The sequence below is a fragment of the Pagrus pagrus genome (genome assembly GCF_965226575.1).
Source record: "Pagrus pagrus genome assembly, chromosome: 10".
NCBI lineage: Eukaryota > Metazoa > Chordata > Actinopteri > Spariformes > Sparidae > Pagrus > Pagrus pagrus.
In genome coordinates this window covers 31,189,701-31,209,216 of record NC_140194.1, presented here as the reverse complement: position 1 = coordinate 31,209,216, position 19,516 = coordinate 31,189,701, and the positions used below count along the sequence as shown (strand labels likewise).

At 38.3% G+C, this 19,516-nt stretch overlaps 1 protein-coding gene across 1 annotated transcript in view; it reads right to left on the bottom strand.

Moving 5' to 3' along the window:
• LOC311263412 (NT-3 growth factor receptor-like) overlaps nucleotides 1–19,516 on the bottom strand; it is a 152,779-nt gene that overhangs the window by 70,136 nt on the left and 63,127 nt on the right. The window contains 2 exon segments of the mRNA XM_084363460.1: nucleotides 10,526–10,572; nucleotides 14,476–14,499. Of these exon segments, the coding sequence (XP_084219586.1) occupies nucleotides 10,526–10,572; nucleotides 14,476–14,499 (71 nt within the window).

The window sequence follows — 19,516 nt, the reverse complement described above, 5'->3', positions numbered from 1 at the left end:
AAGAAGTCAGCCGCCAACTTTACATGCTGTCAGAGACAGAAGAAGGGACCCTTGGACGTCCTCTATCCCACCGTGATAGCATAGACTACTAGCTACAAGGACCAAAACCCCGATTTTTACAAAAATAAGCCGTCGTCCGAGCTGGACGGACAACATTGATCGCCATGCACAGCCGGCAGCCGGGCGAGTGCGCAGGGACCGTCTGCAAATTGCAATACAAGAGCAAGACGCTACAAACAAAAAACAATAACTCCACTGTTATACAGTATTGAGACTCCAAAATCACTACACACATCAAGGGTCTCCTCATGGTCATACTACAACAGCTGTTTTGGATAAATGTGCCTTTTGCATAATTTTGGTGATTTTTTATTGGTATTAATCATTAATATCTACCAATATTAATCAATAGCTGCACTGTTATACAGTATTGAGACTCCAAAATCACCACACACACCAATGGTCTCCTCATGATCATACTACAACAGCTGTTTATGCATTTATTTATTTATACTTAAGTCATGTTTAGTCCTCCATACTCAATGTGCTTCCCTGCAATACAACTAACTGAATTTTACTCTCTCACACACACACACACTTCTTACTTTTATCACTATTTCCCTATCAGTATTATCAGCAACCTTGTTTCAGGTGATTAAACCGTTAAAAACACTAAATAGCCTACAGCATCTTCACTTTAATAATCAGTGTTTATCATAGGAACAGACAGCTGCCGCTAACGTATAAGGCCTCACAGTAATGTCAGTAGTCGTGCGTTGTAGAGTTTCGCTAGTCTGCAGAGCGTCTAGAGCCAGAGAAGGAGAAAGCTGACCGGTGGGCTAACGTTACGCTAAAAGCTAATCAGCCTTCACCTCAACGTGCTTCCCTGCAATAAAACTGGACTGAATTGAGTTCATTAGGTTTTTACTCTCTCACTCACACACACACACACACACACACACACACACACACACACACACACACACAGACTTCTACTACCTCGGACTATTTCCATATCGATATTATCAGCAACCTTGTTTCGAGTGATTAACAAGCACGTCTGGAGGGACTGCGAGCGAGCAGAGCTGCCGCTTATGTTTATATAACATTAATGAGCTCACAGTAATGTTACTAGTAGTTGTTGAGTATAGAGGACTGGGATGTTTATTACAATTTTGGGAGAGTCTGCTGCCTTAACTTACCTTCGAAACAAAGCCCCCAGGAACAGCGCCGGGCTTTGAATCCAGTTTTACATGGTGGCAAAACTTATTTTCCTCTCTGCCTTGTGTGTGAGCACTGTGCATGCACAGCTTTCACTGCTGATTGGCTGTGACCCGAGCCGTGGTTCTGCGTGTAACCAGAGCGTGTAACCAATCAGATGGTGCTGTGGGTGGGACAATGCTGGAGACAGAGTAGTGACAACAGATAGAGAGGCGCGGCTGCATCAGAGCCAAAATAACCCAGTTTTAAATTGATCTCTTATCGGCCGTCGGATTAAAAAAAAAGGCTGATGCCGATATGCGTCAAAATGCAGAATATCGGCGCCGATAATCGGCCCGGCCGGTCTATCCCTACTATAAATGTTATGTGTCATATTACTCCCTTTTTTAGATTGACAAGAGGACCAATTATAGGTCCCTTAAAATAGTTGATGAAATGTTTTCCTGGCCATGGTTGTGGAGCAACCAATTCTGGAGGCCATCCGCCTCTCTCATGCCATTGGCCTTGAGGTGGATGAGTCCACGGATATGTCCCTGACCAGGCAGTTGGATATACACATAGGGCCGGATCTACTGAAGGTTTAAAGGAAAATGTAAATGTATTAATTTAGCACACGCAAAGTGATTTATCAAACCTGAAAGCAATTTCGCTAATAGCAACTGCTTCTATATTTACCATGTCTCAAAGGGAGGTGCAAATGGTTTGTATGCGTAATTGCGCACACATGGCTGTGGTTATTGTTGCAAGAAGGAGATGCCGAAACAATGAAAGGAGACGCCGAGAACGCATTTTTCACCCTCTTTTGAACATTTTTGGGATGAATGAGGAAACTATCATTAGAACATATCGCCTATCCAGCCTTGCCATTTTGGAGCTGTTGGAGGAACTCAGAGCAGATTTGGAGCCAGCTACGAGAAGGAGTCACGCAATACCTGCAGTAAAAAAACTCCTTGCAAGTTTACATTTCTTTGCATCTGGGTCATTCCAGCGTACGGTAGGTATTACAGCTGGGATCTCCCAATCCCGTTTTTCAGATGTGCTGTCTGACGTCCTAAATGCCATGAGGCGCCGGATGGCGAGGTTTATTAGGTTTCCACGCACTCGGGACTCCTTGAATGAGACCAAACACGACTTCTTTGCAGTAGCTGGATTCCCCAGAGTTATAGGAGCGATTGACTGCACCCATTTACAGCTCGTGCCCCCAGCAGACACTGAGCATGTGTACAGAAATCGGAAACGCACGCATTCATTGAATGTGCAGGCCGTTTGTGATGCCAAAGGCATCATAACCAACGTTGTGGCAAAATATCCCGGGTCAGTACACGATTCTTTTATTCTGAGAAACAGTGTTCTGTTTTCCAAGTTGCGAGATGGCGAGTTTGGAGATGGCTGGCTTGTTGGTGAGTCAATTAAAATCCTTTGTAAAATAATTATTTACATTAAAAACAAGAACATGTTTCAGATTGATTCTTTTTTTTTTTAAGGTCAGATTCCTTTGCTGCAGCTCATTGAAATGTTTATTCGCTTCCTCTACCAACACTTCTAATTCCAAAGGGTCGAATTTCACTTTGCGCTTTTGCTCCCTCAAACTCGCCATGCTGAAAACCATGAAACACGCTAAACCCTCACTTAAATAGACGTGTCTCCAACATGTTTGCACCTGTTGTCATTTACGCAATCACTCTTAGTAGATCGCACGCAAACCACGGTTCAACCCCACACGCAAATTTCTAGATTGCGCACGCAGATTAGTACAAGCACTTTGGGATCTCAGTACATCCGGCCCATAAGGTACTAATTTGACATTGTTTTTTTGTCAGTTCCTGGACATGGTGCCATTAAATGTTGGGAAGGCAGATACCATTGCAGAGGCCATCCGTGAGGTAATCGCAATCAAAGCCATACCAACAGATCAGATTTTTGGTTTGGGGACAGATTGTGCTGCTGTGATGACAGGTAAGAACTAAATAAGTTTAATTTTATGTATAGTTCTATTTATCTCTAACTAAATAGTGATTATTGTAAAATCGTTAAGGATGCCATAATGGTGTGGCCAAACAGCTGACAGACTCCTGGCCACAGCTAGTGTCTGTGCACTGTGCCGCACACCGCCTTGCTCTTGCGTAAAGATGCTGCAGATAATGTGCCATTCATGCGAACGTTCCAAGGGCACCTCCAGGACCTGCACATTTACTTTAGAAACAGTGCCAATCGCAAAGCTGTGCTGAAAGCAGCCTCCAATGTTCTGGGAGGGAGTGGACAGCCTGAAAGTAACTGTAAGCAATCTAATCATTTTCAACATTTTTTAAAGATAATTTTCCACACTGTCTGACTGTTTTGTGTGTTGTCTTTATGTGTCCTTTGCTTGTTAGGAGGTGAAGGACACAAGATGGCTGTCCCGAGACACAGCCATTTCAACCCTTCAGAGGAATCTGGCTGCTGTACTGGCAGCTCTTGCTGAGGAGGCAGAGAACAAGGACCCAGTAGCAAGGGGCCTTTATACTGTGCTACATACAGGTTTTTTGGCTGCTAGCCACCTCCAGGCAGATGTTCTTCCCCACCTGACACGGCTTTCAAAGCTTTTCCAAAAGGAAGAAGTCAATTTTTGGGCTATCAAGAAACATATAAGCTGACTTTGAATGATTAGATAAACACTTGTTTATGGAAAACTATGAAAAGCATTTTATACAATGTACCTTTAATATGTTCTTTATATTTTAGGTGCCTGTAACAATTGAGGCCATTCGACAAATCAAGGAGGCAGGCGATGAGCAGCCTCCAGGGTCATTTCTCAGAGGGTTGGAAGATCGAGTGAAAAGCCTAAACATACAGGCAGAGGAGGAGAGGAGACGCCATAGCGGTGATTTTGACCTGACCTCTTTTTGGACCCGTTTTCGCACTCAGGTATTGAATATTCAGAGTTTCAAGTTACAAACTTGGAAAAACAGGATCTGGAAAAGTTTGAGATTGATTTATACCATAAAATTCCCTGAGGATAATAAAAGACATAACCTGTATTTTTTAAATAATCTTTTCAAAAAGGTAATGGAGCCATACTTGGACCATCTGATTGAGCAACTGGAAAGGAGATTCCCAGAGATGAACATCCTTGCTGCATTCAGTTTACTCGAAACGACGTCATTTAGTACATTTTTCTAGCCTACACAGTCACTATACTATATTTGCCTGGAGGCACGCTCCCGCGTTCACGCGAGTCTCCCTCGCACCCGCTTGCATTACGGAAGCCGCGCTGGACAAGATCAACAGAACTTGCGATAGATACACACCGGTATTTACATCCAGCTGTAAGCGACACACAAACACAAGCCTGCACTAGTGATTTGAAACTTTGAAATTCACTTCAGGACACTTGTATTGCAGCGGACGAGCAGTATGGAGGAATATTACAAAGTTTTTGTGTAGTTTTATGGACCTTTTCATCTCGAGCACATTGACGCTCGTTATATGGATTTTTGCTGCAGGTGGGTACCCCCGCGGGTCTCCAGCTGCACTTTGAGGAATAAGAAACTACACCGGACTTCTCATCAGCATGAGTCGATAATGATTGAATTTCGTTCTAGAGTGAACTATTCCTTTACGGTGAGCAGTAGAAGCAAAATGTCTTTTTTTTTCTTAAAAATGATCTTCAGTTTTCCTGAAAATTTTTTCTCTTTAAAACATTTGCATAATCCTACTAGGAGAAGTCACAGTTGGAGGTGATGCAGGACCTGGCTTCTGACCCAAATCTGGCTCAACTCTCTGCCATTGCACTGACAATTCCAGTGTCAAGTGTGAACTGTGAAAGAGACTTCTCGGCCATGAACAGGGTAATACACTATGATTATTTTGTTTTCACTTCTCTGCTAGCAGTTTATGTAGGTATACATTTTCTTAATGTCAGATATGTGATTATTTTTCAATAGATCAAGACAGACCTCAGAAACAGGCTGCAGGAGAAAAGCCTTGCTGCCTGCCTGAGGATCAAAATAAATGGACCCCCCGTGGCTGAGATGGACTACCAGAAAGCCCTGGAAGTCTTCTTTGAGAGACCCAGAAGGATGACATGTAGTGATCCAACATGCAATCTGTGCCACAAAAAGTAGGAGAGGCCAATTCCTCTTAATATCAGTGAGCCTCTGTTCTGGGAGTTCCCTGTTTTCCCCCTTGGCTTTAGAGTGATCAGTCTGAATCTCTTGGTCGATTTTTGAGTTCTATTTTTTAGTGTTAGCACTTTTTTTTTCATTAATTGTTATTTATCTTACAATGTGACCAGCATTACAAGGCTTGTATTAAGATTCACGTGCCATTAGGATTTTACTTTAAGTTATTAAGTGCAAACATTTATTTATTTTAATTGTATTATTTGCATTAAAACATTGGTGTTGAAGAGTACTTCAAGAGTGGTGCTTAGTTGGTGCTTAAATATTGTCAATAAATGTCTTATAATAACACATGATTACATTGATTATTACAGTAATTTTTTCAAATTTCCAGTCAACTTTTAACATTGATTTAATGCAAGGCAGTATGGAACCACTCTAAATTCTACTACGTCATGAATCTGTTACCTATAGGGCACTGCCATCAGTCAGTTGCTGGCCTGTGTCAGGCCCGTCACAAAAAAAACACATGCTTCGCCGTCGGTGGGCCGCCCTTTCAGCCTACCACCAGGCTTAGCAAGTTTTCTGGGGGAAACCCTGCATACTATATGAATAATTAATTGTTTTTAGCTTTTAACCATGAAATTATGATTACTAATGTTAACCATGATTTTTTTTATGTGCTTGTTTTTACATCATGAAATGGAATACAATTCAATATAACATTTCTAAAACCTTTAAATCTTGCTTAAGGTCATAGTTTTACCTTAACACCTTTTAACCTTTTCTCATACTCTTGATGAACTCTATTTTTAACCAACCCTGTTTTACAGGATACTGAAGATATTAAATGTACGGAAGCGTATTGCATTCACCTGAGTAATTTATTTTTTGGTCTGTTTTCTGAGTAATTTATTTTTTTTGGTCTGTTTTTCTGAGTAATTTTTTTTTGGTTTGTTTCTTTTTTCTGTTTTTCTGACTAATTATTTTTCCTGTTTTTCAGAGTAATTTATTTTCTGTTTTTCGTGGTAATTTTTTTCTGTTTTTTTGAGTAATTTTTTTTCTGAATTATCGCGATACTTCGAACCCCGCGAGAACCTACAAACTGCCATATCTGTCCAACTGATTCTGGAGAAACATTACTGTCTAGCAGATCTGAATGGGCTTTCCTTATGAACAACCGCAAAGTCCTCATTCGGGGGGGGGGGGGGGATAGGGGGCACCCCCATTCCGACCGGGTTATGGTTAAGGTTAGGGTTTCAGGTTCGGAATGCCGATCTTTTTTCAAAAAAGGGCCGGCATTCTGAAACATGAAAGTGAACGTTCGGAATGGCAAACCTTCGGAGTGGCGACCTGTCGCCGTCCTCAGGTGCCTGCGTAAAGTTGACAAACTAATGGTAATACCGTCTATATGACTTAAAGACAGGACTATCTCCCAGTGTCTTAAACCCAGATCAAAGTAAAACTTGATTCAATTAAACAAGTCGGTCATGTTTGTCTCCATTATCGAGCTTTCAATAAAGGAATGAATGCATCTATTGTTTCAAATGCTCTCTCAACTCAGAAAAAAATTACTCTGAAAAACAGAAAAAAAAATTACTCCGAAAAACAGACCAAAGAAATAAATTACTCAGAAAAACAGAAATAATTACTCAGAAAAACAAACCAAAAAAAAAAATTACTCAAGTGAATGCAATACGCTTCCGTAAAATGTACTCAAAAATACCAAATCATTTACAATTTAAACAAAACAGCTGTGGTTCACATTCATTTCCTTCATATTAACACTGAAATATGAGCCCTTTAATGAAACATAAAGCTTTTAACAAATCACGCAGTAACCATCACGTTTTACACGTAGCACATTAGCTAGAAAGCTGACACACACAAGTACGCAGCATGACGGAGCGACACAGGTTAGCGTCATTAGCAACATTAGCTTCACTAAAACTGACTCACCAAGACGGTCCGCATACAGTAAAGCCCACATCCACAGGCTTCGGGTCATCTCAGTCACCTCTGGTATCACTTTCAAACACTTTTAAATGGTTACAACCAAATTGTGTGCATAAAAACCGATAGAGAATTATCTGTCCTTTCTCCCTCGCTCGCATGTGCGTTTCTCTCGCTGCTCCGGTGTGTCTGTGGTACAACCGGACTGCTACCAGAAAGAGGGTGGGACTTGCTTCCTCCCTCCTATAGCACTTAATTACTGAATGATTCGACCAATAACAATAAAATAAACTTGACAGGCACCTAAATCACCCAAATAACTTCAATTAAGCATAGTTTGGTGAACCTGAAAGTAGCAGAACAATAAAATTATTAAATTTTAAATGATATTATTTATCTTTATAGAAAATAAAGAATCTACTACTACTACTACTACTACTACTGGGTTTCACACTGTTGGTGGCTCCTGTACAAAGCCCCGCACAGGTGACCTCCAGTGGAGGATTTTATATGGGGCCATAACTGCAAATAGGTATCTGGTGCACCTCAATCCTGGCACAGGGAATGGCTGTCCTTTCTGCTCACAGACAGAAAACATACACCATCTGGAGTTTATTTTTGATAATTATCAATAAAATGATGGTGTGACTTTCCTTTAGCCTTGGTGAAAGAAAGAGAAAGCAGGAAGGAGAGAGAGAGGGAGGGAGAGAAAGAAAGAGACAGCTTTTCCCTGTTCATGTTATGGATTTTCTTGACACATCTTGAAACGTCTATTAAGTTTATGGCACTGTGCAAATTAATTTCTAATAACCAAACGTGTATGCATAGCATACAAAGTTTTGGACCTACTTCTACTGTGGGACCTCAACCATTTGCACAAACTGCTACCTGTTACCTACCTATAGCTTTTTACCTAATCCAGCAGAACCCCTCTTATACCATATCATTCCAATTTTTTTTAACAATATTGTTACAGCCTGTCAAGTTCTGTGGTGGACTTGCTTCTGACTGTGTTTTTGGTGCTTGTTGTGCTTGCAGAGGTGCGGTGAGAGGCTGGGCGGATTTTCACCTCATGGAGCTGCGGACACACGCGCACACCTGCGGCAGGTTGGCAATCAGTGCCTGCTTGAAAGCCTTGGTCTTCACGCTACCTGCTGCCAGATGATTTCACATCGACGTGGTATAAGGCTTCACTAGTCGCTTCGCTAAGCATCTTGTCTGTGTATTACATGTCTAATTGGAAACCTGATTATGTTTTTGTTCTACCTCAAGCGTTCACCTACTATCCCAACTACCAGTGGCTCCGCACCCCGCAACCCAGCTCTCAGCACCTCTGCAGCCGGCACCCTTGCCTCGAGCTCAACCCGAGCCTCCACAAGCCACCTGGTCCACCAGCGCCACAGTGAGCAACCTCTCCTCCAACATCTCACCCCTCTCGACGGACTCTCCAGCCGGAGTTTGTGCTACACCTTGCCCCTGCATATTTCCTTGTTGAAATCTGAATAAATCTGCCTGCAATCTACTCCTGCCTCGCTGTCCGCTTTTGGGTCCTGCCCTGCACCACACAGCGTAACAAATGTCATCTTTTATGGTATCAAATGCTTTTTTAAAAAATCTTTAAAAACTTCAGTGAAATTGTCCAACCTTCTAATAAACAGTTTTTCCGGTATTTTAGAGAACTGGCAAAGTAATGATACAGGACTGTAGTTGGTGAAATGTTGTTTGTCCCCAGCTTTATGTAATGGAATAAATTACGTTTAATTTTTTTGTGGAAATGTACCGTTTGTAATGATAAGTTACAGATAGTGGGTTTTTAATACTGTCAATGACTTTCTTGACTAACGTCATATAGATTCCGTTCCAGTCAGAAGATGTTTTATTCTTACATGTCTTTACTATGTCTATGATTTCTTTTGTTTCGCTGAGAAAGATTGGGCTTGAATTTCTTGCTGTGTAGTTTTCAGCAGCCTCCCCATCTTTCAGATGTTTGTCCCAGATTTTTTCAGCAACTTGGTCCACCATTTACAAAAAAATCATTAAACCCCCCACATCATATATATTATTTAAGGACTGATTATCATCAATAAAACATTCAGGATAACTTTTGTTAGCTGAACTTCTCCTATTAATATTGTTTAATATATTCCATATGCCCTCAATATTGTTTTTGTTATCCTCTAATATTTTAGTATAATAATCCTCTTGCATGACCTCATGATATTAGTTAGTTTATTTTTGTATTTCTTATATTTTTGATCGGCCTCTTTAATTCTATATTTTATAAATTGTATGTATAGAGTATTCTTTTATTGCAGGCATTTTGAAATCCCTTTGTGGTCCATGGCCTGTTTGTATAATTTTGCTTCATATTATATTGCTTTATTGGACAGTTTTTGTCATTATGATTTAAATACTTTTTTAGAAACGATTCATATGCTATGTCTTTTTTTTAATAAAGGCTTTTCCAGTTTTGATCTTGCAGTTCCACTCCGAATGCATTTATGGAACCTTCTGTTCTCAGTCTCCTGTAATTGATTTTGTTTTCCTCTTTCTCTTTTCCACAGTCACAGTCATGAATCATAAGGTAGGCAAATGATCACTGATATCATTTATCATCAGTCCACTCATTAAAATGTTTTCCATATAATTAGTAAAAATGTTGTCAGAGTGGCACAGTACATTGTTATTCTGCTGGGTTTGGTGATCAGTGGACATAAACTCATACTGTACATTGTGTCCATAAATTCATCTGTCATTTTGTGTTCTTTAGAATTTAGCACGTCTATATTAAAATCACCACAGAGGAACATAACTTTCTGATTATTTTTTACATAGTTTACTAGTATATACTAGTTACTATTACTTTGATTTAGTTTTCTTTGACTTGTTTGAAAACACAACCCTGCAGGACTTCAATAGTATTTTACTTTATCATTTTATCTGTTTATTTTGATCTGAAATAGAAAAACATAAATATGTGATATGTATGTAATCTTGGCTCAAATCTGGATTAATATGATGTAGAACAACAACACAGGCTTTGAGATAATTGATAACAATTAATGTTGAATATATTCACTTTTTTATCACAACATTAGTATAAAGAATTGAATAAGACATTCTACAACCCTAGCTGTGATTAAGATATTTCAATATGGGCTTTGTTTTCCCCATGGGTGAGCGCAAATGCAAGACACTTAAGAATATATCTCAACTGAACACTCAACGTGTTTAATATTTCAGTTACTCACCCCAAAAGCATCTTCCTCAGGTTTGCGTGTCTCTGCAGTCGGGGTTACTGGTAGAAAAACACAAGAAAATACAGACTTGCTTTGAAAAATACAAGTTCACTGCTCTGCTGTTTCTGCATATAAACCTCACATAGACTGTCTGAAGTCCTCACAAAATAAAAGGGATGACTCAAGTCAATAATGAAAACACTGTCAAAATGAGCTGGAGACACAAGGAGGTCAATCAATTATATTGACATAGATCAATTAATAGATTTAGGATTAGGATTGACACAACATCATCTTTACAATTTCAGTTTAGCAGTCCTACAGTTGTTCTAAAGTCAAGATTATTTTGAATAGTCAGCAATGAATTGAAATCAATCAATTTGAGTTGTCTAAGCCCTGTTTCTAATTTCCATATAATTTGTCCCAAAGAACATCATTCTTTGGAGGAAAGAGATAAGAAATGACAGATTTGTAAAATAAAATGTTGCTGTTCAACTCAAATTGTTTACCTGGGATGGGGGGTCTACAGCAGCAAGTCTTTTTGAGATCTTTTAAAAGCATCTAGCTGCGAGGCCAGTGAAAGCTTTTTAAACCATCATAGATATTATTAGTGGATAAGAAATAAGAATCAGAATCAGAAATACTTACTTACTGATCCTGTGGGGAAAATTGCATACATTTCAGTTGTTCGTTCAAGAATAGAAAATATCACACTGTATTTAATCAAGATTTACATAGAGAAAGATAATTCAACAAGAGTAACTAGGAATAAAATATATAAGTACTGAAATATAAAAGTAGTAAAATGCAAAATAACTGTAAACAAATATGTACATAAAAACGTGACAACTTTGTATACATATTTCAGTCATTCCATCCCAACTCACCTGGGGTAGGCTATCCCAATTCATGTCATGGATTTTCTTCAAAAATGTTATGTTGAAACTTCTATTGAATCCCACAGCTGTACTCCTGCTGTACTGTAGGCCCTCTGAGCTAAATTTCAGCATTTTTGTGATTCCTTGTTCTAAACCTCACCAGTCGCTTATTTTTCACTGGATTGGGTTGGAATTTGTCCTGAACATCATCCAAGAGATTTGATTCTGTGCAGTATTAATGTAGTTCTCTCACATCCAGAACTTATTTGGTCCTGAAAGAAACATCGACTGCCAAAAATCTTGTTAAATATAGCTTCAGAGCTGAAAAACACACTTTTTTGGTTATTTTGACTGTAGATTGATAAAAAGGATTGATAAAAAAGGATTATTTTAATTTCCTTGAAACTTTAGCATGTGAAAGTGTTAATTGCATATATATACAAAATTCAAAGATGTTATATTACTCTTTCATCGTTTATGATTTTTTAAAAATTAGCTATTTTCACACTTTTCACTGGCTATAATTTATCAGTAGATATTTGTACTGTGTTGACTTCAGGGTTTTCTATCTGTCTGATACCTACTGAATTTTTCATTGGGTTATGGAAATCTGCAAGTTTAAGCTTGTAATTGATTGCTTGATATCACCTATATTGCATACAGGTGGGGTCATCCTGTTCTGTGTCTGGACAAAATATTTAGTTCCTCAGCTCAAAACACATATATCACAATTTCAAACTCTATGAGCTAATTTCTGATATAATCAAGGTGCATTGAAACAATACAGAAAGTCTGGGATAATCCCACCTGAAACAGGTTTGGGTGGATTACTGCAAACTGGACTGCAACATAACCAGAATTATGTAAAAAGAGCAATCATAATTTACTCCATCATTAAGCATTTTGATGAGAAAATCCTAGAAGAAGCCCATTGTCACAAAACAGCCTATGTAGAAGTTGATTTTATTTTTTAAGTTTGGCTGAGTTGTTGATGTCAGAAAATTAGTTCAGAGAGTTTGAAACTGTGAAATAAGATGTGTACTGAGCTAAGGAACTAAGATTAATATATTGTCCAGACACACACAGAACAGGATGACAATGTCTATGTGCAACTAACCAAACCATTTCAAGCTGTAACTTGCAAATTTCCTTAACCCAATGAAAAACAGGCTTAATAGGGGTTGGTGAGGTTTAGAATACACATACAATGAATCACAAAAATGCTGAAATTTAGCTCAGAGGACCAAACTTAAAAAAATCTAAACTTAAAAAGTATTTGGAGTACAGCGTTATGATTTTACAAGGTGCCATGAATTTAATAGAATTTTCATACATCTCTTGTAGTAGAGGCACCAATGGAAATAGAGAAATAGTGATGAAACAATATGTGCCTTGTAATACACCATAACTACAGTGTCGATATTAAAGGAGTATTGATGCAATGTGTAATAACGCACAATGGTTACCAGCATAAATAAATGTTAAATGCTTAACTTAAATGCTACAATAAGAACATTGGAATATCACATGACATTGCACAGGAAATTGAAACAAAAAACAGGGTGAGTAGATATTGCACTAATCTGTACTAATAGGCTGTTTGCAAGTTGTGTAATTGTCGGTATCATTACAAGAATTTTACTGAGAACTGGGTCTTTTTGTAGAGTTAGTGTGGTCAGTCTTTTTACCCCTCTGGAAAAAGTGCACCTTAATGACGATCACAATCAAAATCCTGGAGCAAGAGATCATCATGACCACAGGGACAGTTTTAACCCTTATATGCCTCTTGGCAAAGGCCATATAGGCAATCGCCTAGAGCACATGCTGGAGGGGGGGCTGATTTTAGAAAAAAGGAGGCAAAAACCTACACCCCTGTCTACACTAGTGGAGCTGAGATGGAGAAGGTGAATACTTTGAAATTCCTTGGATTCAACATCACAGAGAAGCTATCATGGTCAATGTAGTTCACCTCCCTGGTAAAAAACCCCCCAGAAACATAACAAACTAAAGCAAGCAAGTCAACTTTTACCGAGGAGCAATAGAAAACATCCTGACTGGAAACATTACAATCTGGCATCGTTTTTGCTCTAGGCCCAGGGCAGGAAGGCTCTGCAGCTGGTGATACTGCTGAGAACATCATTGGTACCCATCTACCAAGTTTCGGTACTATCCACTAGTTAATCGCTCGCAATGGTGTTCTCTTGGACGAATTAAAAAAATAAAATAAAATAAAATAAAACTATAAAATGCAGAAACAGGTTGCCTAATATACTTGGGCCCTCCCAAGTAAATTTGATGTGTGGGTGACACTGTTATACATTTTATAGGTTCCATGTAGTAGACAGTCTTGGTTTAAGGTGCGCTATTGGTGACGTACATGTTCATTGTGGGCAACCTGGAACCCACAGGCAACCAGGTGCTCATGGGCAACATGTTGGTGACCCATGGCTTAAGACATTTTATGTTTGCTTTGATCTCCTCAAAAAAGGGTAATCCTTAAAAAGTCTAATGTCAGTAATCCATGTCAGTAGCCACAGCAAATGTGAGAAAAAATCTTGCCATGAATAAGGCTGCTGGTCTACATAATATGCCTGGCCGTATACTAAAAAATGCCAATCAGCTAGCTGATGTTATTACTGACATTTTTAAGATCTCATTCTCATGTGTGCTCCGCCCCCTCCTGTTCACACTGCACACCCATGAATGCACTCTCAGAAATCGAGAGAACTGAATTGCGAAGTATGTGGACGACACCATCATCACCAGCTGCATTACAACAATGAGGGTTAATATCTGGGAAAAAAATCAACAATCTTTGAGACTTGCGCACAGAGAATAACGCCAGCAAAACAAATCAGCTGATTGTTGATTTAAGAAAAAAAGTAGGCAAAGACATACACCCCTGTCCACATCAGTGGAGCTGAGGAGGACATCATCTACCACTTGAAATATTTTTAGATGCTTACAATAAATACTGGTATGTGCGATTAATTTTGATTAATAAATCACAACCCTGAGAATCAAAACCACAATACTATAATGAGATTCTTATTGAAACTAAAAAAACCAAAAAAAAACACTTACCATAATCATAATCTGTTTCTGGACCTGTGAAACAAGAAAGAGAAGTAGGAGAGATAGAAAAGATACTATAAGACATACTGTAAGGGCAGGCAGAGGACATGAGTACGTGGGAAAGGGATGACAGGATAAGAAAACAAAACTGGCCAAAACCAAGAATTTCTCTTTTTTTTTAAAAAGAGAGCAAATGTAAGATTATAGGGTGTGGAAAAAAAACAAAACACCAGAAATAACACTGCTAACAAGATCATCACCTGAAACATAGGCTAGCTCTTCTTTATTCTTCACACCACATTTACATTTACTGTAGACTTAATATAAGTCGACTTATAGGAGGAGTCGACTGATGAATCCAATTGCTTAACAGAATTTATCGGATGCTTCTGTAACACTGTATGCACTACATGCCCAACCACAACTCCTACCTCCACATGCTTGCTTTGCAACTTGCTTCATAGAGAACACACTACTTCCTGTTCATACTTGGTACTGAACATTGGCATGCCCCCACCTGTTTAAGTTACACAAATGACTATGTCTAGCCCAGCCACACAAATGTGCAACGCCGATGAACATACTCAGCGTGCACTCTGCTTTAATTAAGGAGGTAAAAAACCTCAATTTTCAAGGGGACGATACAAAGCTGACCAGAGTATTTGCATGACAATACTATTTCAATTGTATTCCTGTGTCTGTATTATCACTTTTTTAACATGGCAAACCATTAATGGTAGTAGTAGTAACAGATATAATGTGTATTTATTTCACATTAATACAGGTGACTTATTGAGACAGTGCGTAGCAAAACCAGTTTATTAAACTGGAAATGCTGTAATTAGTGGATTTCAATGCCATTACGAATGACCAGCACTTGTGACTTCTCAGTAGGCTATTGTTTTCACAGTTTGTTTGCGAGCTACAGTAGTTCTGAATAATAAGAAGGCTCAATATGGCAAATTTTCCCTAAGAAACATTTTAACATTAGAGCTTCAGAACAAAGAACTTTTGACCTCAGTTTATGAAGTGCAGCTGAGTAGAAACCCCCCACAGGGATGTCTTTTTTGTGTCTTTTAGTGTCTATTATTCAGAAAAAAAGAGAGTAATAGTTAATTGAAATCAATAAAATTAAGCTAATAAATTCATTCAAATAAAATTTTTCATTTAAATAAAGTCTGATGTAGTTAATTTACTGACCTTTTTTTTAACCTTGTAACACTATTTTTTTTTTTTTTTTGAAGAATCAACTTAATCTTTTAGCATACAGTAAAATGCACAGTACTGAGTTTTTCTAAATCCAATAAACAAGAAGTTCAATAAACTTATAAAAGTGGTTGGAAAATGTTGGCTCATTGTTTTGAGTCAGATCTAAGTAACAGTTTTTACAGTGCATAGCTGAATCTGCACAATACATCATATGTTTGATAAGAGTCCATGCCTGAACACATTTATGTTGCAGATATTCAGTTAAGGTCATAGCGCCACCTAGTGGAAGCAGGAAATGTAATTTCTTGGACAAACACTGAAGACCTTAATGATGCTTAATTGTAAGTCATATTGTAAGTTTTCATTGAAGGGCGTGGTTGTGGTGGGGCTGCAAATATCAATGATTCACCATTAAACAGGAAGTTGCCATAACTCCACTGTACATAATTAAATCTGCACCAAACTTGACACGTTTAATAAGGGTCCCAGCCTGAACACATAACCATCTAAAAATTTGCTGACAATCATAGTGGCAGCTAGTGTAAACAGGAAAAAACATGTTTTTATAGAAAATGGTGAAGATTCTGAGTTTTAATTAGACACTGACGCAGTAACAAGGAATTTTCTTCGCTATTAAACAGGAAGCTGTCAGAACTTGTGTGTAAATGGTCCAATCTTTCCAAAATTTCCCACCCAAAACACTTCTACACACACACACACACACACACACACACACACACACACACACACACACACATATATGTATGTATATAGATAAAGGGATATTTTTCACATTTTTAACACTCTTATCAACATGGGAGTGGACAAATCTGCTTGCTTTATGCAAATGTATGTTTACTATTATTGCAACAATCCAAAACAATGACAAATACTGTCCAGAATATTCTCCAGAATAACCTCAAAGGTACAGCATGTGCCACAAATATGCTGAAAGCATAACATGGCAGACCCAAGCCCAACAAGCAACAACAGACCTGACCTGAATGTAACATTCCTTAGTAATACTAACACAATGTAGTGTCCAACTTTACATGTGTAAAGGTTAACTAAACAATGTTAATTGGCCTGCAAGCTGTAGCCACACATTTAGCTATCACTGTTGAAGGTTTGTCTCATGTAGAGTTGTCCAGGCTTCTCCAATGCAAACTATACAGAGTGGTCTGCCTTTGACAAGGGCAAGGAGCGCTCTCTGCATCAGCTGTGTGTTGCAATGCTGTGTTCTGTAAATGTAATGTGTAATTTGTATGTTTTGTCTAGTACCACATAGTGGACAAAGATATACTGATGATATATATATAAACATATACAGTACGTAAACATATGTTTATTTATTATAATTATAATTTTTATTACTATTATTATTATTATTATTATTATTATACTTTTAGTACTATTAATATTCATATCTCAATTAGTAAAGCTGTTATTAATGTTGTGGCCTCTGTATCCCCCGTCCGCATCTCTCCCACTGTTTCTTCTCCCTGTATCCCTCTCTCTCTCTCTCTCTCTCTCTCTCTCTCTCTCTATCCCTCGCTCAACCCAACTGGTCTAGGCAGATTGCCCCTTCTCTGAGGTTTCTGCCTGTTAGAAGGCAGTTTTTTCTCTCCACTTTTGCTAAGTGCTTGTTCATGGGGGAAATGTTGGGCCTCTGTAAATAAATTAATCAAGGAGTATGGTCTAGACCTGCTCAATTTGGAAAGTGTCGTGAGATGACTCTTGTTGTGAATTGGCACTATACAAATAAGAATTGATTGATTGATTGATTGACTGACTGACTGACTGACTGACTGACTGACTGACTGACTGACTGACTGACTTGACTGACTGATTGATTGATTGATTGATGGTATATGCATGCATCAGGGCCAAATAAGTTTCATGTTATTCTCTTTAAACATACTGATGTTTTTTTTCCACTGTTAACTGATGAAAGTTGTCTTTCATAAATTAAGTCAAGTCTCAAGTCTCTGATGTGCAATTCCGAGTCAAGTCTTAAGTCTCAAGTGTTTTATAGCTGTAATGAACGTTCTAACATTTGCTGTATGCCAAGCCGGTCTACTTAGAACACAGAATAACTATATCTAAGGAATTCAGAGCATGTACTCTGTTATTATCACTCCTTGATCTACTAGTATACAGTACCAGCATTGATCAGTTTTTTTGCATATGATCACTTCAAACAGGCTTATTGCATTTCAATATGAAAAACACAGAATGAACACTTTCCTTTAGAGTTCATGACTCTATTTTGTCTTGTAACATGAACAAACAGCTACAATATATAGTAAGTTGTCATGGTTTGAGTTTTTTGGTTTAGTTATGTCCTGTTTAGTGTTGTAAGTTCTCTCCTCATGTTTTGCTTTTCACTACCTCCCTTTGTGCTTTTCTCTCTGTTTCTCCCATTCACCTGTGTTTCATTTGTTAATTAGTTCCCATCCATCTATGCCTGTGTTTTCCTTTACTCTTTGTCTGTTAGTCTGTTTTCGTCATGTGTCGTGTTCCTGCCTGTATTTCCACTGTTCTTTTGGTTTGTACTTTATTTAGTTTTTGTATTTCTGTAGTTCTTTGACTGCCCCTGCCTGCTTCTTGTGTTTGTTGACGCATGACTTTTTGTTTCTTGAATTTTGACTCTTGGATTTTGAATTGTTTGAGTTTGGACTTCAGCTTTATTAAGCTAGCTTTTTGTTCAGTTGCCCACCTGTGTGTCTTGCATTGGGGTCCCTTTTTGTTTCAACCTGACAGTATTGAGTACTTACCGACTTAGCCAGCAGATGGTGGCAGCAGAATGTGGAAATTACCTGACCATTTTTACAATCAGAGAGGCGAGGGAGAGGGAATGACTCGTCAGACTTAAAATAAAGATTGTTCACGAGTCCCAGATTGCGACTCCAAGTCTACTCAACTTGAAGTCGCAATCAAGTGTTTTGAGTACAAGTCAAGTCTCAAGTCTGTGTGTGGTGACTTAAGTGCAACTCGTGTCACCATCTCTGCTATCAGGTAATGGACTGAATCACTGCTTGAGTTAAGCTATGAGCTTATATAAGCAGGAGTTGGAATTTTCATGTCGTTGTCCCCTCAAAAGTTAGGCTTTTTTTTTTTTTGATCGTGTTCCATTATTATTATTTTGCAAGTACTCTTTCAATTCTTTCTTTATAAAGTCTTCACAAAATCTATTTTTCAATGAACTGTTGTTGAGTCTCCATAGTGTATTCTCCTTTTTATTATGTAGGTGCATTGTAAGACAAACTCTTGAGTGATCTAAGACATCTCTGATGCCTATCTTGCATTTACTTATCCTGCATTTACTTATCCTGTGTCTTCAGGGATTGCGATAAAATAAAAAAATCCAACCAAGAGTGTTCCCTGTGTTTAGAAGAATAGTAAGTGAATTGCATTTTATATGGGGTATAGGTTATATATACATCTAGCGTGCCAGATTGAGCTGGCGGCATATAGATGTTTGATAAAGTAACATCTTTGTGGTCTATCTTGGCTTAACTAGAATACAGCAACCTTCTGTATCTTTAATTTGAGCAGTTAGTTTAAACTTTATTTGGGTAGGGAGTGATATCGCCACTCTCCTCTTATGCCATGATTAGTGGGAGGAGTAAAACGTATTCGTAAACCCCATCTTTTCTCATTTTTTATGTTCTGAGTTAGAGAGATGTGTCTCTTACCAAAAATCACTTGTATGTTTTCCCTTTTCATTTTAGCAATAACTATGCTTCTTTTCACTGGATTATGTAACCCATACACATTGAGTGTTAATATCCTATATTTTTTCCCATGCCAAGATGGCCCATTAAAACTGTAACATATT